The sequence below is a fragment of the Triticum urartu genome, chromosome 3A (genome assembly GCF_056163025.1).
Source record: "Triticum urartu cultivar PI428250 chromosome 3A, HENAU_Tu73, whole genome shotgun sequence".
Classification (NCBI taxonomy): domain Eukaryota; kingdom Viridiplantae; phylum Streptophyta; class Magnoliopsida; order Poales; family Poaceae; genus Triticum; species Triticum urartu.
Window position 1 is genome coordinate 680534296 of NC_141875.1, and position 22302 is coordinate 680556597.

Genomic DNA, 22302 nt, shown 5'->3' on the forward strand with positions numbered 1-22302 from the left:
TTTGTGTGCTACCATGGTAGGGGGAGTGGATAGGGTTCCTCTCCCCTATGTGCAGCAGCACGGCATGGGCGCTTCGGACATGGGTCCTAATTTTTCGAGCACTAATCTTGTCTCAACTTCAGTTGTTTATCAACTCTGAGATTGTTTCTTTGGCTCCCTCGTCCTTCAACAGCTTCATTTCTTCGTATATGGACCATTGAGCTGCGGTTAGGCTCTTCTCCTGGTGATCTTACATAGTGGGTTGGTCACGCTGAGAATCTCCCAAGGTGCTACAAAATCTCTACCATCCCTTGCTCAAGGGTGAGTTGCTTCAATTTGCGACGGTCCGGCGCCCTTCGATCCAAGGCGAGGGGCAGGGGTCCCCTTCGGAATTGGAGAAGGAAGGTTCGATGATGGTGGTTTCCTTTTGGAGTAGATGAGGGCATGTTTATCTTCGCTGGGCGCGATTCCCTCTTGAAGTTCGCTTGATGTCATTGCTTTGGTGCTTCATTTGCGTCGAAGGGCTCCATCAACATTTAGCTGCTTTACTTGTAGAATATCCTTGTGCTTGCTGTTGTGGTGCCTGTAAGCTGTTTTTGTAGCATGTTGTATCAATCGTTTTCAGTTTCTTTGTTTTTCTTTCCTGTTGTATGGGCCGATGTAATTCCTGGCCGGTTGATGGCTTCGTTAGTTCAAAGCGGGGCTCTCCTTGAGCCTTCAAAAAAAAATTTGTTCGTCATATTTGCCAAGGGAAACATGCTACTGTCTTATTAACAGATAGTAGACAATAGTTTAATTATGATGAAACAAGGAGGATTTGTATACGCAACAGATGTGATTTTCATCTGCTTTCATAATGCTCCTGGCTCGATGTACACATATGGACAAAACTTAATATCTGCAAATGTGACATCAAGAATGGGAAAACAGAGAGGATCTCGGAAGCCGTCGATTTTGTGAAGCAGAACAAGCAGTTTATCCTCGCGATAACCGTCCTTTCACGATCATCTAGCTTCTAGCGAGCTACACCGATCAACTTCCTAGTTTCTGAACTGGGTTTCACATGAGGCGATGATAAACTGGATGATTGAACCTAGGTTATGCAGTGCACTGTTCGATGCAACAAACAAGTTCTCTGTGGTCTTTTGTTTTGTTATTTGGTTATGCCTTGACTTGTTCCGGGCAAGAAACAAGTTGTTTCTAGGTTGTATTTCTGATATGGAATTACTGTGTGTTATGTTAATTAACTAGGGCATGATATATGTATCCAGTGCTCCACTGTTCAGCTTGATGCTATCTTGTGCTTAATCTTTAATATGGTTCTGTATTTAGCTCTGCAACTTAATTGTTGAATATATGTCATCAGTGCTTCAGTATTCTCCATCAGCTTTGAAATTTTGCAATGCAATTATCTAGGCAAGAAACAAGTTTTAGAACTGCTTTCCTGTGGTCTGTGGAACTACTGTATGCTGCAACAGACTTAAAAATGGTATATGCATGTACTTTTCATCTGTTTTCATAGTGCTCCTATACTTCCTGTTACTGGGATATACCAACACAGGCATTGTTCCATACTTCCAGCAAGCAGGTATTTAAATTCATCATTTTACACAACAGGCCTGGTGCAGTCCTTCGTGAGACATGAACACAATATGAGGCCTGGGCCAGATCATGAAAAACCTTTATTGTGCTTAATAGTACAAATCTTGCTTATTCAACTGATGTTAATATGAAGCATCAAGAAGCACTAATCCTGAGATTTGTAGCAGGAAAAGTGAAGTAGTAAGATATCTCTCCAAACAGTTTAACATAAAACCAGTGTGAGGATGGAAGGACAAAAAATTGTTCATAGATTTTCAGGTCCCAGTAACAATCTTTTTTACAAGAACACGCCCTCCTCAAAATACGATAAATGTAACCATGTCCAATTATTGCGAGCATCTTAGTTTCCAAGGAAGTACCTAATGACCAGATGCAACATATTCATGAAAAAAGAATTATAACACTTAGAACATTTCATTTAGTAATCATGATGATGAAATTTATGAACTATTGCTCCTAGATCCTCAGAAAATCAGATGCAGCCTACAAGTCAACAAAGAGGAAACTCTAGTCTTTTTTCATCGCCAGCTTCAACAGAAGGCACAGTCAATTTTTCCGTCCAAGAAATAGTGACATGCATGAAGCATATAAAGTGATAATAATTTAGTACTTCAACCCATACAGTAGACACTTCAACCCCAAAGGTACAGAAACAAGCATAAATTTCTTGCAACAACATACTAAAAGTCCATGCTTCTAATCACAACTTCATCTATACATCTCCTCCCTCTGTTCTAAAATAGATGACCCAACTTTGTACTAACTTTTGTACAAAGTTGGGTCATCTATTTTGGAATGGAGGGAGTACATGAAAAGAAGTCAGGGGGCACACACTTGGTCCAGTTCATAGATATTAATTGCAGCTCTTGTGGATACTACGGCTAGGCTGTGAAGAGGCACCAACTCACGCAACAAACGTCAGATGAAAGGAGAATCAGTCATAAAATTATCTTCTACTGCTGCAAAGAAGGCATGTGAAACAAGAGTTTGTTTGAGCCGAAGTTCACAAGGATACAACTCTTCGCCATCACGATGGAAGTTGCCAACCAGTTCACCATCAGTATTAATGTGAAGCAGCCACTCGCCATGACTTAGCAGCAAGAGGACATCACCATCTGTCGATACAACGCTGACATCCCAACAATTATTCCACATTCCCAACTCCTGACCAATTTCTGCGAACGGCAAATCAACCTGGTACTTGTAGTTCCATACCTCGCTTTCATTGTTCTGCAACACCCAAATGTCGACAATTTTCATGGCATAATTATAGCTATATATGCCAATTGTATTGTCCATATCAAAGATGTATGATTCCGTGGGAACAACTGGAGCATGCACCTGCGAAAAAGGTTCAGTTGTGGTATTGAATACAAAAAATACCACCTTGCTTCCGCTCTGATGTTGCACCGGGTACCAATGGAGGCTATCACACACCAGAAGAAATGTCTTGGATTGCAACTCTGATGTTGTATCTGGCCCCCCAATATACCTTGGTGCCTCTTCGGAGTCCAACACGGAGATATGGCACCCAATTTTGCCCTTAGGAAACAGACGCCCGTGAGCCCCCTCCATGGGGCTCCTCCGGTATAGTAACAGCATGTAATATATAAGCCTATAAAAAAAGGAAAGAAAGAATCTGAGGAGTCCTTTTTTTAGAAGAAGATATGAGGAGTCACGGTGATCTTTCGGAAACAACATGAATAGACTTGTGCTGGGCTTAGCCTCATTGCAAATATACTGCGGAAACTACATATCTCACGCGTAATAAGAAAGCTAACGACAGGAGCGTTTTTTTTTGCGGGGGAAGGTATATGTATATTAACCAAGTTAAACACGATATGTTTCTCTGAGTCTAGCGAATTTAATCGATCTGGAACAAGGAAAGAAGAAGATGATCACGGCCCAGTACCACGCACTGTGACAAGTGTTTTTCCTTAACTTTTTTTTTTGATGTTTCATATATAGTACCACGCACTGCTTTGGGCAGCCTTTGTCGCCGGAGTTGTACCTGTCAGGGGCGGAGCTACGGGGGGTCGAGCGGGGGCCAACCCCCCCCCCCCCCCCAACTTGCGCGTCGAACCAACGTTGTATAGCGTAATTTTTGTTCGATCAGGACTAGTTAGAACTAATTAGCCCCCCCAACGGTGATCTCAAGCCCAGTAGCATATGTTTAGCCCACTAGCCCAACACGGAAGACAAAGAGGCAGGCCTGAGGTCTCCTAGACTCCTACAGAATAGGAATCGATCGACGCAGACGGCCAACCTGCAAGTGAGTCTTCTTTAATTCATGCTATGCAATTTATATGCCAGCGAACTGATCCTTACTGCAGAAATTCTTGAGTTAGGTACTTAGGTTAAATGGGATCAGGGGAATTAGGGGAACTAATATCTTGTTTATTCTCACAAACATGTGCTGCAAATTAGGCATGACACAAATTAGGCCTGCTCTTTTGTTTGGATTTATTGTCTGTTGTCACCGATCTGTATTTTTGTGTTTGTGTAGTCATGAAGAGGAAGACAATGCTTTCTTTTTTTGAGAAGGTTGGATCAAGCTCCTGCCCTGGCTCCCAACCTGAACCTACTGCTACCGGTGTTGATGATTCCAACACAGCCGAACAAGGACAAAGTAGTGGACAGAGTAACACTCTTGATCAGAATGTTTCAGCATCTGTAGAAGGTCCACAGCAAGAGACAGTTGTAACAACAGAAACAGATTATATTAGAGACCCCGGCAAACGTCTTCAAATTTGGCAACTCCCTCCTGCCAAGCAAGATGAAGCTCGGCGTTTTTATATATCTGAGGGCGCATATCAACCGATCCTACAACCAGAGGAATACCCATTTGCTGGAACAGGTACTCATCGCCGTCGATTCCAGAAAGATTGGTTTACAAACCATTTTTGGTTAGAGTATTCAACTGACACACATAAGGCATACTGCTTGCCTTGTTTCCTCTTTTCCAAAAAGCCAATTGGAAGGTGTGGCTCAGAGCCTCAGATACATTCACAGTCAAGGGATTTCAAAACTGGAAAAAGGTCAATAATGGGAAAGAATGTGCTTTTCTAACTCACATGGGTCGTGATCCTAACTCAGCTCATAACTTTGCTGTTAGATGTTTTGAAAATCTTAAGAATAGCATGTCTCATATAGACAAGGTAATGATGAAGCAATGTGAGAAAAGAGTGGCAGATGCGAGACTAAGATTCAAGACTACAATTGATGCCATCAGGTAAGCATGATTTCTATATCTATTATGTCCCAAGTGGACTTGTTACTTGTAAATTCTATACTAAGCAATTGTTGCATCTACAGGTGGTTAGCATTTCAAGCATGTCCCTTTAGAGGCCATGATGAATCTCCGGGATCTAAAAACCGAGGTAATTTTATTGAGATGCTCAAGATTCTGACGTCGTATAATAAAGAGGTCAATGAAGTGGTGTTAGAAAATGCTCCAAGAAATGCAAAGTACACTTGCGGAGAAGTCCAGAAAGAAATTGTAAGCATAATTGCTTGTAAAGTGCATAAATCAATTAAAGAAGAAATTGGCAATCGCAAGTTTTGTATAATGGTTGATGAAGCTAGGGATGAATCCAAAAAAGAGCAGATGGCGGTTGTTATTAGATTTGCCAATGAAGAATCAATTATTACAGAGCGCTTTCTTGATGTAGTGCATGTTAAAGATACTGCTGCAACAACTCTCAAAGACAAGATACTTGCTGTTCTAGCTTTCAATAACCTGAATGTGCAAGATATCAGGGGCCAAGCATATGATGGGGCTAGCAACATGAGGGGAGAGTGGAATGGATTGAAGGCTCTTATTCTTCGGGAGTGTCCGTATGCATACTACATTCATTGTATGGCTCATCAGCTACAGTTAGCTCTTGTTGCAGCATCCAGAGAGGTGCATGAGGTACACAACTTCTTTCAGCATGCAAACTTTATAGTCAATGTTGTTAGTGCTTCTTCCAAACGCAACGATGAATTGCTAGCAAACCAGGCAGCTCAAATTGAACGAGAGATCGAACTAGGAGAACTTGATACTGGCCGAGGGTCAAATCAGTTAGGCTCTTTACAAAGAGCAGGAGACACTAGATGGAGCTCCCACTATAAATCAATCCAAAGCTTAAGAAAGATGTTTGCTGCTTCTGTTTCTGTTTTAAGGAGTATAGCAAGTGATCGTTCGGTCTCACAATTTTCTCGAGGAGATGCTGTTGGTGCTCTTAGGATTCTCATCTCATTTGATTTTGTGTTTATTCTGCACCTAATGGAAAAAATCATGAAGATCACTGATGTGTTGTGTGTAAGACTGCAAACTAAATCTTTGGATATTTTGAATGCTTTGGATTGTGTGTCCAACACAAAGGTGCTGCTTGTTGACTTGAGAGAAAATGGTTGGGAATCCCTTCTTGAAGAGATTGATATTCTGGAAATGGCTACTCCCAGACGTTGACTCCATTTGCAACACTGGACCGGAGTGGACTATTTGGCGTGCTGGGCCCCTCTAGGAAATTGCCTGCATGGTGTTGCTCATGACCTTATGGAGATCCTAGCACATCCGAACGAGATTAATGAGAAAGAACCACCCCTGGCGGAAGCCTCATGCCGGTCTCTGCATACCTATATCACATCCATCATGTGCATTAAAAAACCACGAGAATATAGAGAAGGGCGGGATGGTGCTTGATGAGTCGGCAATCCATGGAGCTCCCATTCCTCTTGCAAGGTCGAACAGAAGGGTGGAGAAGGAGCTTCACTAGAAGAAACCACTAGAGGACTGGGTGAAACTTAACTCAGATGGAAACTTTGTGGCATCACTGAGCGAGTCTAAATGTGCCATGGTCCTCCGTGATGATGCGAGCTCGGCCGTCTTTACCATGTCTAGAGAGTTGTCCACATGCGGTAGTGCCCTGGAAGCAGAGCTGGAGGCTTGCATAGAGAGTTTGGCAGGATAATATCCACTATCCCTAACCGCCATGCACGTCTCTCCAGGCCATCACATCTGTTCGAAGCATCCCCTGGGGCTATATATATCATCAATAGACAATGTGTCACGTTACATCTCTGTGTCTATTGTCTTTTTACATTCAACAGCTAGCGCTGAACCCAGCTTCCCATTGTGGTGGAGATGGACTATGTTGAGGTGGTCGCAACGATTAATGCTTTCACAGATAGTTGATCAAGGTACATGGCCCTCGTGCGAGAGATTCAGGTGATGGTGCATGTTGAGAAATAGATTTTGCATACTATAGTTAGTCATACACCAAGTAAGGTTACTCATGGCCTTGTTGCCTACAGGCGCACCGCACCATACATGGAGGCGTGGGTAGGGTTAGGTACAAATGATATTATTAACCTGTGTATGAGCGACACTCCTGCTTAAAGTAATACAATCGCCCTTTTCCCGCCAACAAAAAAGGAGTCCCGACCGACAAGCCACATTGACAAGCGACTCTTCCGCAGGTCTATTCATCTCGGCTCAACACCTTAATGGCTATGCTGTTGGTGGAGAACTGCCTTTTCACTTCCGACGATCAGCACCACAGTGCTAAAGGCTGGCGGCAGTTGCTGAATTTGGTGTGTGCAGGGACTTATATGTGAATTTGGTGTTTGCAATTATCTCTGGGGGTATCCATTACTCTATTTTACATTCTTCACTGAATTAATATAGCAATATTATCGATAGAGCTCCTCACAATGCCCTAAAATTTCCTCTTTCTTTTTTCTTGAGGGAGAAAATGCCTCTTTCAGATAGAAGATTTGTGTTGTTTTCTCTCTCAAACTACATAGGTATCACAGGCTACACCCTGGAAGATGGTTTTAGCCTTTTGTTTTCGAAAGACAAATGGCATCACGATAGCATCCTAGCTCGGTCGCAAAATAAAAAATGGCATCCTGGCTCATGCTTTCCACCGGCTTTCTTCTTTTGCACTTGATCCCGATGCCGCCCTGCCCAAATTATTTTTGCACGAATCAACTTGCCTCCATATTTATTATGCCTTTGTCGAGCAAGTCTTTCAAGAGCTACAAACTATCCCTCTTTTTATTCAAACCCTAACTCTGCTAAATACTCATCAACTAGTTATTATAAGAGCATGTTTCACATAGTTCCCGTTTCTCTGGTTTTTATTAACTAGCAAAAAGAAGTGTCTCCCTAAGAAAAGGTATTAGTGTGGCTTCATCTCATGGATCATCTTAACAAAAGTTTGAATGCTCTTTTGCTAGGTAACGATGCAGATATTTATTGATTCAATGGAATCTCTCTCTCTCTCTCTCTCTCTCTCTCGCTTTTGTTGGAAGCTTCTCCACAAGAAAGATAATGCTTCTGCAAACGTCTCAAAAACAAACCGTAAACCCATTTTTTGGCCATTGAATTGATGACAGGGCCCACATGGTGGCAATAAAAAAGCTCAATGTGTGTTTTTATTTGCGCAATACCAAAAAAGGCCTTCACCCTGCTTTATATATAAAGCAACATGTCCGAACCAACACAAGGTGATGAGGAGTCATCTGAGAAAGCAGAACAAAGATAAAAAAAATTACATGAGTTCCCACACCCTGACAAGAAGCATCCAAGGCTACTGACTAGAAGAGGGACTACACCTCCAAGAGAAACCACCAGACATCAATGTACCACACACACCAAGTTGTCGTCAAAGAGAACCCCCTGCCCTCTCGCTCGGGCGATGGAGCGCTAATCCTACGTGCAAACAACGAGGACTGAGAGCACTCCCAATGATGTCACATGTAAAGGATAGGAAGCCACCGGGACCGCCCGAAGCCAATGCCAAAGTAGCCTCGAGATAGGATCCAAACTCACCCATTGATGCCAGATGGATGGGACTGAAGTGTAGCTAAGCTTGACGATGAGACCCCAAGAGGCTGATGATGCAAACATATCGCCATCGTCGCGACCGAAGGACGGTAAGGGCTTTCACCCGGAGCACTAACGCAGAGAGAGGGACCACAGCAACGCCCCCAACAGGGACACGACACCCACATGCATCATCACCATTGGCGCTGGAGTACGGGGTGTTTGCCGAGAGCCTCACCCACATCACCCGAGATACCATGGTCTCACATCTGACATCATCAAACCAAGCCTCCACATGATGTGGGGGACGCCACTGCTTAAGCACCACCACCGCTAGGATCCCTATTGCCTCGCTCCTCGCCACCCACACAGCCACCACCACTGCCGTCACATCGCTCACTGTACGGCCAACCATGCGGCCTCGCCTTCCAGAGCCATAGCCCTGGAATCCAAGAACCCAAACCACTGTACCACCGCCGCTCAGCAAAGATTTCGCCTTTCGAAGGACAAACACCACCAACCCCATCGGCGCCCCTGTTGTGACCTCCTCACTAGGAGGGTGGCAGCCACAACCCCCGGGCTACGCCATCAAACCAGGCCCAGATCTAGGCAAAGTGGGCTCCTGGACGGCGTGCCCTTAGGTCAAATGGAGGACGGCACCGGCCCTGCTGAACATATGATGGCCACCTCCCACGACGTCCAGCCTTCAGGGCTCGACGAGATGGCCCCCACTGGCGATGGGACCAAGGGTCCGTGGGAGCAGAGCAATACAACACAATTTTGGTAGTTTAGGAGGTGTTGAATCTCAAAAGGACAGACTAATAGGTAGGGAAATATCTCTTAAACAACACTTCAAGGGTTAAATATACTTTTATTGAAAGTTCAAATTAATGTTGTACAAAACTCTTTAAATGCATTTAACCGGCCAGCTACAACTGGTAATTGCATTCAGTCACTGAATAGACATTAGTGCTAGGTAATTATGTACACTAGTAGAAAAAGGGTCAAACGTGAAGCACATTAGTGCCGGTTTGTATTTGAGCCGGCACTAATGTATACATTAGTGCCGGTTCCAATGGCTAGCCGGGCCGCTTTCATTAGTACCGGTTCGTGGCGAACCTTTAGCACTGGTTCGTGCCACGAACCGGTACTAATGAGAGTGGTGGCAGGATGTTGTCAGACTGGGGCCCCTCCATCCCCTTTAGTACCGGTTCTTGGCACGAACCGGTACTAAAGGTCGTCCTCCATAAACCCTTCATCCACCCGAGCTCGCTCTGTTCTTCCCCTTTCCCCTCTCCTCTCTGTTCTTCCCCTCTTCCTCTCGCGCTCATCACACATTTTGCCCAAATTTTGTCAAGATTTGAAGGCCCCCATCCATTGAAATGATCACAAAGGTTAGCAACTTTGTCCTTTCATCTCTCATTGCTAGATTTACTCTTGCAATGATTCGGATGTGGTATATATATTCTCTTTTAAAACTAGTTGCATTTCGTGTTTATGACAAATTATGCCCATCAAGTTGACATAGAAATTTTTTCTAGGAGGTATGTGAACCGGAAATTCCAACCGACCCTATTGTCAAGAGGTTAAATTTAGTTGAAAGAGAAAACGAGTACTTGAAAGAAAAATTGAAAAGAATTGAGGGGGAGAAGATGGAATTGGAGTTGCATGTTGCTGATGTCGTCGATGATCACAAGATCAAGATGGAGAAAATGCGCTTGAAGATTAGAAAGATTAGAAAATATGCCATCGATAGTGAGGCTTGGTATCATTATGCTGTTGGATCCATTGTTACCTTAGTTGCGATCTTGATCGCATTTGTTGTTGCATTTAAATGCTTTAGCTAGAGAGTTATTTGTTTGTTGCATTTAAGTGTTGTATGAACTTGTATTAATTTGGTCTATTCGGTGTTGTGTAATGAAGATGAGCCGGCAATGGATGTACGATGACCGATGCTTTCCCCAGTTCGTTGAGGGCGTGCATACTTTTCTGATTGCGGCTGAGGCAAACAAGCGGGCGGATGGTTTTATGCCTTGTCCATGTGCTGGCTGTAAGAATGGTCACAATTACTCTACGTCAAGAACCATTCACGTCCACCTGTTTGAGTCCGGTTTCATGCCTCACTATAATGTTTGGACCAAGCACGGAGAAAGAGGGGTTATGATGGAAGACAATGAAGAAGAAGAGGACGACGACAGCTATCCTGGCCATGGGTTCCCTGAATACGATGATACAACAATGGGGGAAGAAGCTGAGCCGGTAATGCGGGAAGAAGCTGACCCGGCAATGCGGGAAGAAGCTGAAGAAGAGGCATCAGATGAGCCCGTTGATGATCTAGGTCGGGCCATTGCCGATGCAAAGAGAAACTCCGCAAGTGATTTGGAGAAGAAGAAGTTGCAGCACATGTTAGAGGATCACAAAAAATTGCTGTATCCGGATTGCGTAGGTGACAAGAAAAAGCTGGGCACCACACTGGAATTGCTGCAATGGAAGGCAGAGAATGGTGTATCTGACAAGGGATTTGGAAAGTTGCTGGTAATGATAAAGGATATGCTTCCAAAGGACAACGAATTGCCCGAGAGTACGTACGAAGCAAAGAAGGTTGTCTGCCCTCTAGGGTTAGAGGTGCAGAAGATACATGCATGCCCTAATGATTGCATCCTCTACCGCGGTGAGTACGAGGATTCGAACGCTTGCCCGGTATGTGGTGCATTGCGCTATAAGATCAGCCGCGATGACCCTGGTGATGTCGAGGGCCGGCACCCCAGGAAGAAGATTCCTGCCAAGGTGATGTGGTATGCTCTTATAATACCACGGTTGAAACATTTGTTCCAAAACAAAGAGCATGCCAAGGCACTGCGATGGCACAGAGAAGACCGTAAGAAAGACGGAAAGTTGAGAGTACCCGCTGACGGGTCGTAGTGGAGAAAAATCAAAAGAAAGTACGGGAAGGAGTTTGCAGATGACGCAAGGAGCGTATGGTTTGGTCTAAGCGCAGATGGCATTAATACTTTTGGGGAGCAGAGCAGCAACCATAGCACCTGGCCTGTGACTCTATGTTTGTATAACCTTCCTCCTTGGTTGTGCATGAAGCGGAAGTTCATTATGATGCCAGTGCTCATCCAAGTCCCTAAGCAACCCGGCAACGACATTGATGTGTACCTAAGGACATTAGTTGAAGAACTCTTACAACTGTGGAATGGAACAGGTGTACGTGCGTGGGATGAGCACATGGGGGAAGAATTTAACCTAAAGGCGTTGCTGTTCGTGACCATCAATGATTGGCCTGCTCTCAGTAACCTTTCAGGACAGACAAACAAGGGATACCGCGCATGCACGCACTGTTTGGACGATACCGACAGTATATATTTGGCTAATAAGAATGTGTACCTGGGACATCATCGATTTCTTCCGAGCAGGCACCCCGTAAGAAAGAAAGGCAAGCATTTCAAAGGTGAGGCGGATCACCGGATGAAGCCACGCCACCGTACTGGTGTTGATGTACATGATATGGTCAAGGATTTGAAGGTGGTCTTTGGAAAGGGTCCTGGTGGACAACCTGTTCCGAATGACGCTGACGGATGCGCACCCATGTGGAAGAAGAAATCTATATTTTGGGACCTGCCCTATTGGAAAGACCTCGAGGTCCGCTCCGCAATCGACGTGATGCACGTGACGAAGAATATTTGTGTGACCCTGCTTGGCTTCTTGGGCGTGTATGGGAAGACAAAAGATACACCTGAGGCACGGGAGGACCAGCAACATATGCACGGAAAAGACGGCATATATCAGGGTCATGCAAGCTACGCTCTTACCAAAGAAGAGAAGGAAATCTTCTTTGAATGCCTGCTCAGTATTAAGGTACCGTCTGGCTTCTCGTCGAATATAAAGGGAATAATAAACATGGCAGAGAAAAAGTTCCAGAACCTAAAGTCTCATGACTGCCACGTGATTATGACGCAACTGCTTCCGGTTGCATTGAGGGGGCTTCTACCGGAAAACGTTCGATTAGCCATTGTGAAGCTATGTGCATTTCTCAATGCAATCTCTCAGAAGGTAATCGATCCAGAAATCATACCAAGGTTACAGAATGATTTGGTGCAATGTCTTGTCAGTTTCGAGTTGGTGTTCCCACCATCCTTCTTCAACATCATGACGCACGTCCTAGTTCACCTATGCGAAGAGATTACCGTTTTGGGTCCTGTATTTCTACACAATATGTTCCCCTTTGAGAGGTTCATGGGAGTCTTAAAGAAATATGTTCATAACCGTGCTAGGCCAGAAGGAAGCATCTCCAAGGGCCGTCAAAATGAGGAGGTCATTGAGTTTTGTATTGACTTTATTCCTGACCTTAAGCCGATTGGTGTTCCTGAATCGCGGCATAAGGGCAGACTGGATGGAAAAGGCACGCTAGGAGGGGAACAAATAATATGTATGGAAGGACATTCTCTCATTGAAGCACACTACACAGTTCTACAGAATTCCGCCTTGGTGGCTCCGTATATGGATGAACACAAGAATTTGCTACGCTCCAAACACCCGGAGCAGTCTGATGACTGGATTACACGTGAACAAACCAGGAGTTTCGCCAGCTGGTTGCAAGCACGTACCATGCATGACACCTCTATTGAAGATGACCTGTACTTGCTGTCCCAGTTACCATCTTCGAATATAATGACTTTCAAAGGGTACGAGATAAATGGTAATACATTTTACACGATCGCCCAAGATAAGAAAGCACCAACCAAAACAGTGGTGTCCGCTTTGATGCAGAAACCAAGACGGGAAAGGAAACATATTATGGTTATATACAGGACATATGGGAACTTGACTATCGACGTGGTTTGAAGGTCCCTTTGTTTCGGTGCAAATGGGTCAATATGACACGAGGCGGGGTAACGGAAGACCCGCAGTACGGAATGACAACAGTGGATCTCAACAATCTTGCGTATGCAGACGAACCATTCGTCCTAGCCAATGATGTGGCACAGGTTTTCTATGTGAAGGACATGTCTACCAAGCCAAGAAAAAGAAAAGATAAGGAAGCGAATGCATCGTACGATGAGCCAAAGTGGCACATAGTTCTTTCTGGGAAGAGAAACATCGTGGGAGTGGATGACAAGACAGACAAGTCAGAAGATTATGAAAAGTTTGATGAAATTGCTCCATTCACAGTGAATATTGACCCGAGCATCCCGTTAAATGATGAAGATTTTCCATGGCTACGACGCAAAGGGACACACGCGAAGAAAAAGTTTCACACCCAAAGATCTGGGATGTGATCGGCTTAACTATCATCACTTTCTTCTGTGTTTCACACCCAGGAGGGAATCTCTGTAATAGTTAGGGTAGCTAGTTATGTGTTTTGGCATTTGAAACGCGAAGAAATTTTATGTGCAAGCAAATTCTTTCATGCATTTACTGATTTTTTCAGCTAAATGACCCTGAAATTGAAAAGCATTTCAAATGAACTCAGAAAAGGTTGAAAGTTGGCATGGTATCATAATTTCACCCACATAGCATGTGCAAAAAAGTAGAGAGGGTTACCGCAAAAACTGGATGCACTTCGTGTACAAAATGGACAATCTGTTTCGAAGTATCAGGGTTTCGGATGAAAACTCATCCGTTACAAAGGCATTTCATTTTTTAAATAACCTAAGCATTACCAAATTGAATATAATGATAAAACACACTAATATTAAACATAAGAGAAAAGAATCACTGAAAAATCTATTTTCAAAGTTAAGTTATTCACAAAAATAAATAAAGCGAAAAAAAGACAAAAAAGCCCACCTACTGGGCCATAGCGGCCTGCATACGACTAGAAACCCAAATTCAAGTTGGGCCAGGATGCAGGCCCGCTAGCCCAGTAGGCTCAACAGGGCATCGCAGAAGAGGTAGGCCCAGAAGGCCTGCTTAAGAGAGGAGCTCGAGACAGCAGCGACGGCGGGGCTTATAAGCAGGTGCGAGTGCCACTCGGCTAGCGAGGTGGGACTAAACTTTTGTGCCCCTCGCCTGGCAGCGCACACCCTTTAGTACCGGGTCGTGGCACCAACCGGTACTAAAGGGGGGGGGGGCCTTTAGTACCGGTTGGAGGCACCAACCGGTACTAAAGGGGGTCGCTTCCCGCTGCTTGGGCTAGCCAAAACAGACCTTTAGTACTGGTTGGTGGCTCTAACCGGTACTAAAGGTGGGTTCTATATAAGAAAACACTTCAAAATTTCATCAGTTTCTCATCTCTCCCTCTGCTTCTTCTCCTCTGCACCGTCGCCTGCCGCCTCCATATCCCTCGTCGCCGCCCCGGCCCGTCGCCGCCCCGTCGTCCGCGTCGTCACCGCCGCCCCGTCTCGGCCGCTCGTCACCGTCCCCGTCGTCGTCCCCGTCCCCGTCGTCGCCGCCCCGTCGTCGCCGCGCCCGTCGCCGTCCCCGTCGCCGCGCGCCCCCCGTCGCCTCTCGCCTCGCCGGCCGGTGAGCGCGCGCACACACACACACATACATTTTTAGTTATAGATTTTTCTGTTTTTTAGAAATTGTTAGACATTTTTCTGTTTTTTTAGAAATAGTTAGGAATGTTAGAATTGTTAGAATAGTTAGAAATGTTAGAATTGTTAGAAATGTTAGAATTGTTAGAATTTTTTTTTCTATTTTTTAGTTATAGAAATAGTTATAAAAAAGTTAGAATTGTTAGAAATTTTTCTGTTTTTTAGTTATAGAAATAGTTATAAAAAAGTTAGAAATTTTTCTTTTTTTTAGTTATAGAAATATTAGAAATGTTATAGAAATGTTAGTTATATATAGCATTGTTAGAAATGTTATAGAAATGTTAGAAATTTTAGTTATCAAAATCCAATCATTAAAAAAATGTTACTTTTTGCGGGCATATAGCTAGTATTTGTTGTCGACGATGCCCGGCCCGCATCCTCGCCGTCGACATGCCCATGACGACGTCCAGCTGACCCATGTCCGGGACTGGGCTCCGCCGGGCTGGCACTGGGAGGTGCTGCCTGGAGGGGCGCGCCGCTTGATGAGGAACCCGGCCCCGGGTCCCGTCATCGACCCTGATCTCGTTTGGTGGCGTTCGCGTGGGCCAGTTTCGGTGCGGAGGGAGCCGGCCCCGCCGGAGGTGGTACGTCGTCGTGTCATGGTAATACAGTTGCAGGTGCCGATGTTTAAATAGTCTTGATCGTGCGGGTGTGAGATTGCTGAGTCCTCGTGACTCACAGATACTTCCAAACAGTTGCAGGTGCCGATGATACCAGTGCAGTTGACGCAACCTAGCTCAGGTGGGAGCCCGATGAAGATCTTGATCGTAGTCTTGTTTCGTTTCCAGTTGATCAGTAGTGGAGCCCAGTCGGGGCTATCGGGATCTATTGCATTAGGGGTTGTCTTCTTTTATTGTATTCTGGATGATGTAATGCTATATTTATGTTTTGTGTGAAGTGGCGATTGTAAGACAACTCTGTACCTCTTCTTATTCAGTACATGGGATGTGTAAAGATTACCCCTCTCGCGACATGCCTACAATGCGGTTATGCCTCTAAGTCGTGCTCCGACACGTGGGAGATATGCTAGAAATATGAGCAATTTACCAAATGATTTTATTAACAGAAATACTAGATAAAGCATGACTAATATAATAGAGATAAAACAAGTCATGCTTTCTGACAGAGAGAAGGTAAATAGCTTCTGCATATATGAACCGTAGCCTAGCATATCTATAGCAGACAGTAGAACTAGTTGCATATATGAAGTAGAACCTAACATATCTAGAGCAAGTACTAGTACGAGAAACTGTGGCAGTGAAGGAAATATGCCCTAGAGGCAATAATAATGTTATTATTTTATTTCCTTATATCATGATAAATGTTTATTATTCATGCTAAAATTGTATTATCCGGAAACATAATACTTGTGTGAATACATAGACAAACCAAACGTCACTAGTATGCCTCTACTTAACTAGCTCATTAATCAAAGATGGTTATGTTTCCTAACCATACACATGTGTTGTCATTTGATTAACGGGATCACATGATTAGGAGAATGATGTGATTGACATGACCCATTCCATTAGCTTAGCACCCGATCATTTAGTATGTTGCTATTGCTTTCTTCATGACTTATACATGTTCCTATGACTAGGAGATTATGCAACTCCCGTTTACCGGAGGAACACTTTGTGTGCTACCAAACGTCATAACGTAACTTGGTGATTATAAAGGAGCTCTACAGGTGTCTCCAAAGGTGAATGTTGGGTTGGCGTATTTTGAGATTAGGATTTGTCACTCCGACTGTCGGAGAGGTATCTCTGGGCCCTCTCGGTAATGCACATCACATAAGCCTTGCAAGCATTACAACTAATGAGTTAGTTGCAAGATGATGTATTACGAAACGAGTAAAGAGACTTGCCGGTAATGAGATTGAACTAGGTATTGAGATACCGACGATCGAATCTCGAGCAAGTAACATACCAATGACAAAGGGAACAACGTATGTTGTTATGCGGTCTGACCGATAAAGATCTTCGTAGAATATGTGGGAGCCAATATGAGCATCTAGGTTCCGCTATTGGTTATTGACCGGAGACGTGTCTCGGTCATGTCTACATTGTTCTCGAACCCGTAGGGTCTGCACGCTTAAGGTTTCGATGACAGTTATATTATGAGTTTATGAGTTTTGATGTACCGAAGGAGTTCGGAGTCCCGGATGATATCGGGGACATGACGAGGAGTCTCGAAATGGTCGAGATGTAAAGATTGATATATTGGACGATTATATTCGGACATCGGAAAGGTTCCGAGTGGTTCGGATATTTTTCGGAGTACCGGGGAGTTACGGGAATACGGGAGAAGAAGTATATGGGCCTTATTGGGCTTTAGGGGAGAGGGAGAGGGAGGCCGCGCGCCCCCCAAGGCCTAGTCCGAATTGGACTAGGGGGAGGGGCTGCGTCCCTCCTTCCTTCTCTTCCCTCTTCCCCTTCCTTGTCTCCTACTCCTACTACATGGAAGGACTCCTAGTTGGACTAGGAAAGGGGGAATCCTACTCCCGGTGGGAGTAGGACTCCCCTAGGGCGCGCCATAGAGAGGGCCGGCCCTCCCCTCCTCCACTCCTTTATATACGGGGGCAGGGGGCACCCCATAGACACACAAGTTGATCCACGTGATCATATTCTTAGCCATGTGCGGTGCCCCCTTCCACCATAATCCTTGATAATATTGTAGCGGTGCTAAGGCGAAGCCCTGCGACGGTGGTACATCAAGATCGTCACCACACCGTCGTGCTGACGAAACTCTTCCCCGACACTTTACTGGATAGGAGTCCGGGGATCGTCATCGAGCTGAACGTGTGCTAAAACTCGGAGGTGCCTTAGTTTCGGTGCTTGATCGGTCGGGCCGTGAAGACGTACGACTACATCAACCGCGTTGTGCTAACGCTTCCGCTGTCGGTCTACAAGGGTACGTAGATCACACTCTTCCCTCGTTGCTATGCATCACCATGATCTTGCGTGTGCGTAGGAAAATGTTTGAAATTACTACGTTCCCTAACAGTGGCATCCGAGCCTAGGTTTTATGTGTTGATGTTATATGCACGAGTAGAACACAAGTGAGTTGTGGGCGATATAAGTCATACTGCTTACCAGCATGTCATACTTTGGTTCGGCGGTATTGTTGGACGAAGCGGCCCGGACCGACATTACGCGTACGCTTACGCGAGACCGGTTCTCCCGACGTGCTTTGCACAAAGGTGGCTAGCGGGTGATAGTTTCTCCAACTTTAGTTGAACCGAGTGTGGCTACGCCCGGTCCTTGCGAAGGTCAAAATAACACCAACTTCACAAACTATCGTTGTGGTTTTGATGCGTAGGTAAGATTGGTTCTTGCTTAAGCCCGTAGCAGCCACGTAAAACTTGCAACAACAAAGTAGAAGACGTCTAACTTGTTTTTGCAGGGCATGTTATGATGTGATATGGTCAAGACATGATGCTGAATTTTATTGTATGAGATGATCATGTTTTGTAACCAAGTTATCGGCAACTGGCAGGAGCCATATGGTTGTCGCTTTATTGTATGCAATGCAATTGTGCTGTAATGCTTTACTTTATCACTAAACGGTAGCGATAGTCGTGGAAGCATAAGATTGGCGAGACGACAATGATGCTACGATGGTGATCAAGGTGTCGCGCCGGTGACGATGGTGATCACGACGGTGCTTCGAAGATGGAGATCACAAGCACAAGATGATGATGGCCATATCATATCAGTTATATTGATTGCATGTGATGTTTATCTTTTATGCATCTTATCTTGCTTTGATTGACGGTAGCATTTTAAGATGATCTCTCACTAATTATCAAGAAGTGTTCTCCCTGAGTATGCACCGTTGCGAAAGTTCTTTGTGCTGAGACACCACGTGATGATCGGGTGTGATAGGCTCTACGTTCAAATACAACGGGTGCAAAACAGTTGCACACGCGGAATACTCAGGTTATACTTGACGAGCCAAGAATATACAGATATGGCCTCGGAACACGGAGACCGAAAGGTCGAGCGTGAATCATATAGTAGATATGATCAACATAGTGATGTTCACCAATGAAACTGCTCCATCTCACGTGATGATCGGACATGGTTTAGTTGATTTGGATCACGTGATCACTTAGAGGATTAGAGGGATGTCTATCTAAGTGGGAGTTCTTAAGTAATATGATTAATTGAACTTAAATTTACCATGAACTTAGTCCTGGTAGTATTTTGCAAATTATGTTGTAGATCAATAGCTCGCGTTGTTGCTTTCCTGTGTTTATTTTGATATGTTCCTAGAGAAAATTGTGTTGAAAGATGTTAGTAGCAATGACGCGGATTGGATCCGTGATCTGAGGTTTATCCTCATTGCTGCACAGAAGAAGTATGTCCTTGATGCACCGCTAGGTGACAGACCTATTGCAGGAGCAGATGCAGACGTTATGAACGTTTGGCTAGCTCAATATGATGACCACTTGATAGTTTAGTGCACCATGCTTAATGGCTTAGAATCAGGACTTCAAAGACGTTTCGAACGTCATGGACCATATGAGATGTTCCAGGAGTTGAAGTTAATATTTCAAGCAAATACCCGAGTTGAGAGATATGAAGTCTCCAACAAGTTCTATAGCTAAAAGATGGAGGAGAATCGCTCAACTAGTGAGCATGTGCTCAGATTGTCTGGGTACTACAATCGCTTGAATCAAGTGGGAGTTAATCTTCCAGATAAGATAGTGATTGACAGAATTCTCTAGTCACCATCACCAAGTTAGTAGAACTTCGTGATGAACTATAATATGCAAGGGATAACGGAAACAACTCCCAAGCTCTTCGTGATGCTGAAATCAACGAAGGTAGAAATCAAGAAAAACATCAAGTGTTGATGGTTGACAAGACCACTAGTTTCAAGAAAAAGGGCAAAGGGAAGAATGGGAACTTCAAGAAGAATGGCAAGCAAGTTGCTGCTCAAGTGAAGAAGCCCAAGTCTGGTCCTAAGCCTGAGACTAAGTGCTTCTACTGCAAAGGGACTGGTCACTGGAAGCGGAACTACCCCAAGTGATTGGCGGATAAGAAGGATGGCAAAGTGAACATAAGTATATTTGATATACATGTTATTGATGTGTACTTTACTAGTGTTTATAGCAACCCCTCAGTATTTGATACTAGTTCACTTGCTAAGATTAGTAACTCAAAACGGGAGTTGCAGAATAAACAGAGACTAGTTAAGGGTGAAGTGACGATGTGTGTTGGAAGTGGTTCCAAGATTGATATGATCATCATCACACACTCCCTATACTTTCGGGATTAGTGTTAAACCTAAATAAGTGTTATTTGGTGTTTGCGTTGAGCATGAATATGATTTGATCATGTTTATTGCAATACGGTTATTCATTTAAGTAAGAGAATAAATTGTTGTTCTGTTTACATGAATAAAACCTTATATGGTTACACACCCAATGAAAATGGTTCATTGGATCTCGATCGTAGTGATACACATATTCATAATATTGAAACCAAAAAGATGCAAAGTTAATAATGATAGTGCAACTTATTTGTGGCACTGCCGTTTAGGTCATATTGGTGTAAAGCGCATGAAGAAATTCCATGCTGATGGGATTTTGGAATCACTTGGTGCTTGCGAACCATGTCTTATGGGCAAGATGACTAAAAACACCGCTCTCCAGTACTATGGAGAGAGCAACAGATTTGTTGGAAATCATACATACAAATGTATGTGGTCCGATGAATGTTGGAGCTCGCGGCGGGTATCGTTATTTTCTGACCTTCATAGATGATTTGAGCAGATATGAGTATATCTACTTGATGAAACATAAGTCTGAAACATTTGAAAAGTTCAAATAATTTCAGGGTGAAGTGGAAAATCATTGTGACAAGAAAATAAGGTTTCTACGATCTGATCGTGGAGACAAATATTTGAGTTACGAGTTTGGTCTTCAATTGAAACAATGTGAAATAGTTTCACTACTCACGCCACCTGGAACACCACAATGTAATGGTGTGTCCGAACGTCATAACCATACTTTATTAGATATGGTGCGATCTATGATGTCTCTTACCGATCTACCACTATCGTTTTGGGGTTATGCATTAGAGACAGCTGCATTCACGTTAAATAGGGCACCATCTAAATCCGTTGAGACGACACCGTATGAACTATGGTTTGGCAAGAAACCTAAGCTGTCGTTTCTTAAAGTTTGAGGTTGCAATGCTTATGTGAAAAAGTTTCAACCTGATAAGCTCAAACTCAAATCGGAGAAGTGCGTCTTCATAGTATACCCATAAGAAAATGTTGGGTACACCTTCTATCACAGATCCGAAGGCAAGACATTCATTGCTAAGAATGGATCCTTTCTAGAGAAGGAGTTTCTCTCGAAAGAAGTGAGTGGGAGGAAAGTAGAACTTGATGAGGTAACTGTACCTGCTCCCTTATTGGAAAGTAGTTCATCACAGAAATCTGTTCTTGTGACTACTGCACCAATTAGTGAGGAAGCTAATGATGATGATCATGTAACTTCATATCAAGTTACTACCGAATCTCGTAGGTAAACCAGAGTGAGATCCGCACCAGAGTGGTACGGTAATCCTGTTCTGGAAGTCATGTTACTAGACCATGACAAACTTGCGAACTATGAGGAAGCGATGATGAGCCCAGATTCCGCGAAATGGTTTGAAGCCATGAAATCTGAGATATGATCTATGTATGAGAACAAAGTATGGACTTTGATGGATTTGCCCGATGATCGGCAAGCCATAGAAAATAAATGGATCTTCAAGAGGAGACAGACGCTGATAGTAGTGTTACTATCTACAAAGCTAGACTTGTCGAAAAAGGTTTTTTGACAAAGTGCAAGGTGTTGACTACGATGAAATTTTCTCACTCGTAGCGATGCTTAAGTCTGTCCAAATCATGTTAGCAATTGCCGCATTTTTATGAAATCTGGCAAATGGATAAACAAAACTACATTCCTTAATGGATTTAAAGAAGAGTTGTATATGATGCAACCAAAAGGTTTTGTCAATCCTAAAGGTGCTAACAAAATATGCAAGCTCCAGCGATCCATCTATGGACTGGTGCAAGCATCTCGGAGTTGGAATATGCGCTTTGATGAGATGATCAAAGCATATAGTTTTATACAGACTTGTGGTGAAGCCTGTATTTACAAGAAAGTGAGTGGGAGCACTACAACATTTCTGACAAGTATATGTGAATGACATATTATTGATCGGAAATAATGTAGGATTATTCTACAAAGCATAAAGGAGTGTTTGAAAGAAGTTTTTCAAAGAAAGACCTCGGAAGCTGCTTACATATTAAGCATCAAGATCTATAGAGATAGATCAAGACGCTTGATAAGTTTTTTCAATG

At 43.9% G+C, this 22302-nt stretch overlaps 1 protein-coding gene across 1 annotated transcript; it reads left to right on the top strand.

The window, feature by feature from the left end:
- Positions 1-4089: 4089 nt before the first annotated feature.
- On the top strand, positions 4090-6034 carry LOC147981517 (uncharacterized). The gene is made up of 2 exons (XM_087515990.1): positions 4090-4813; positions 4897-6034. The coding sequence occupies exons 1-2, from the start codon at positions 4656-4658 to the stop codon at positions 6032-6034; spliced, it is 1296 nt and encodes a 431-aa protein (XP_087372116.1). The 5' UTR covers positions 4090-4655.
- The last annotated feature ends 16268 nt before the right edge of the window (positions 6035-22302 follow it).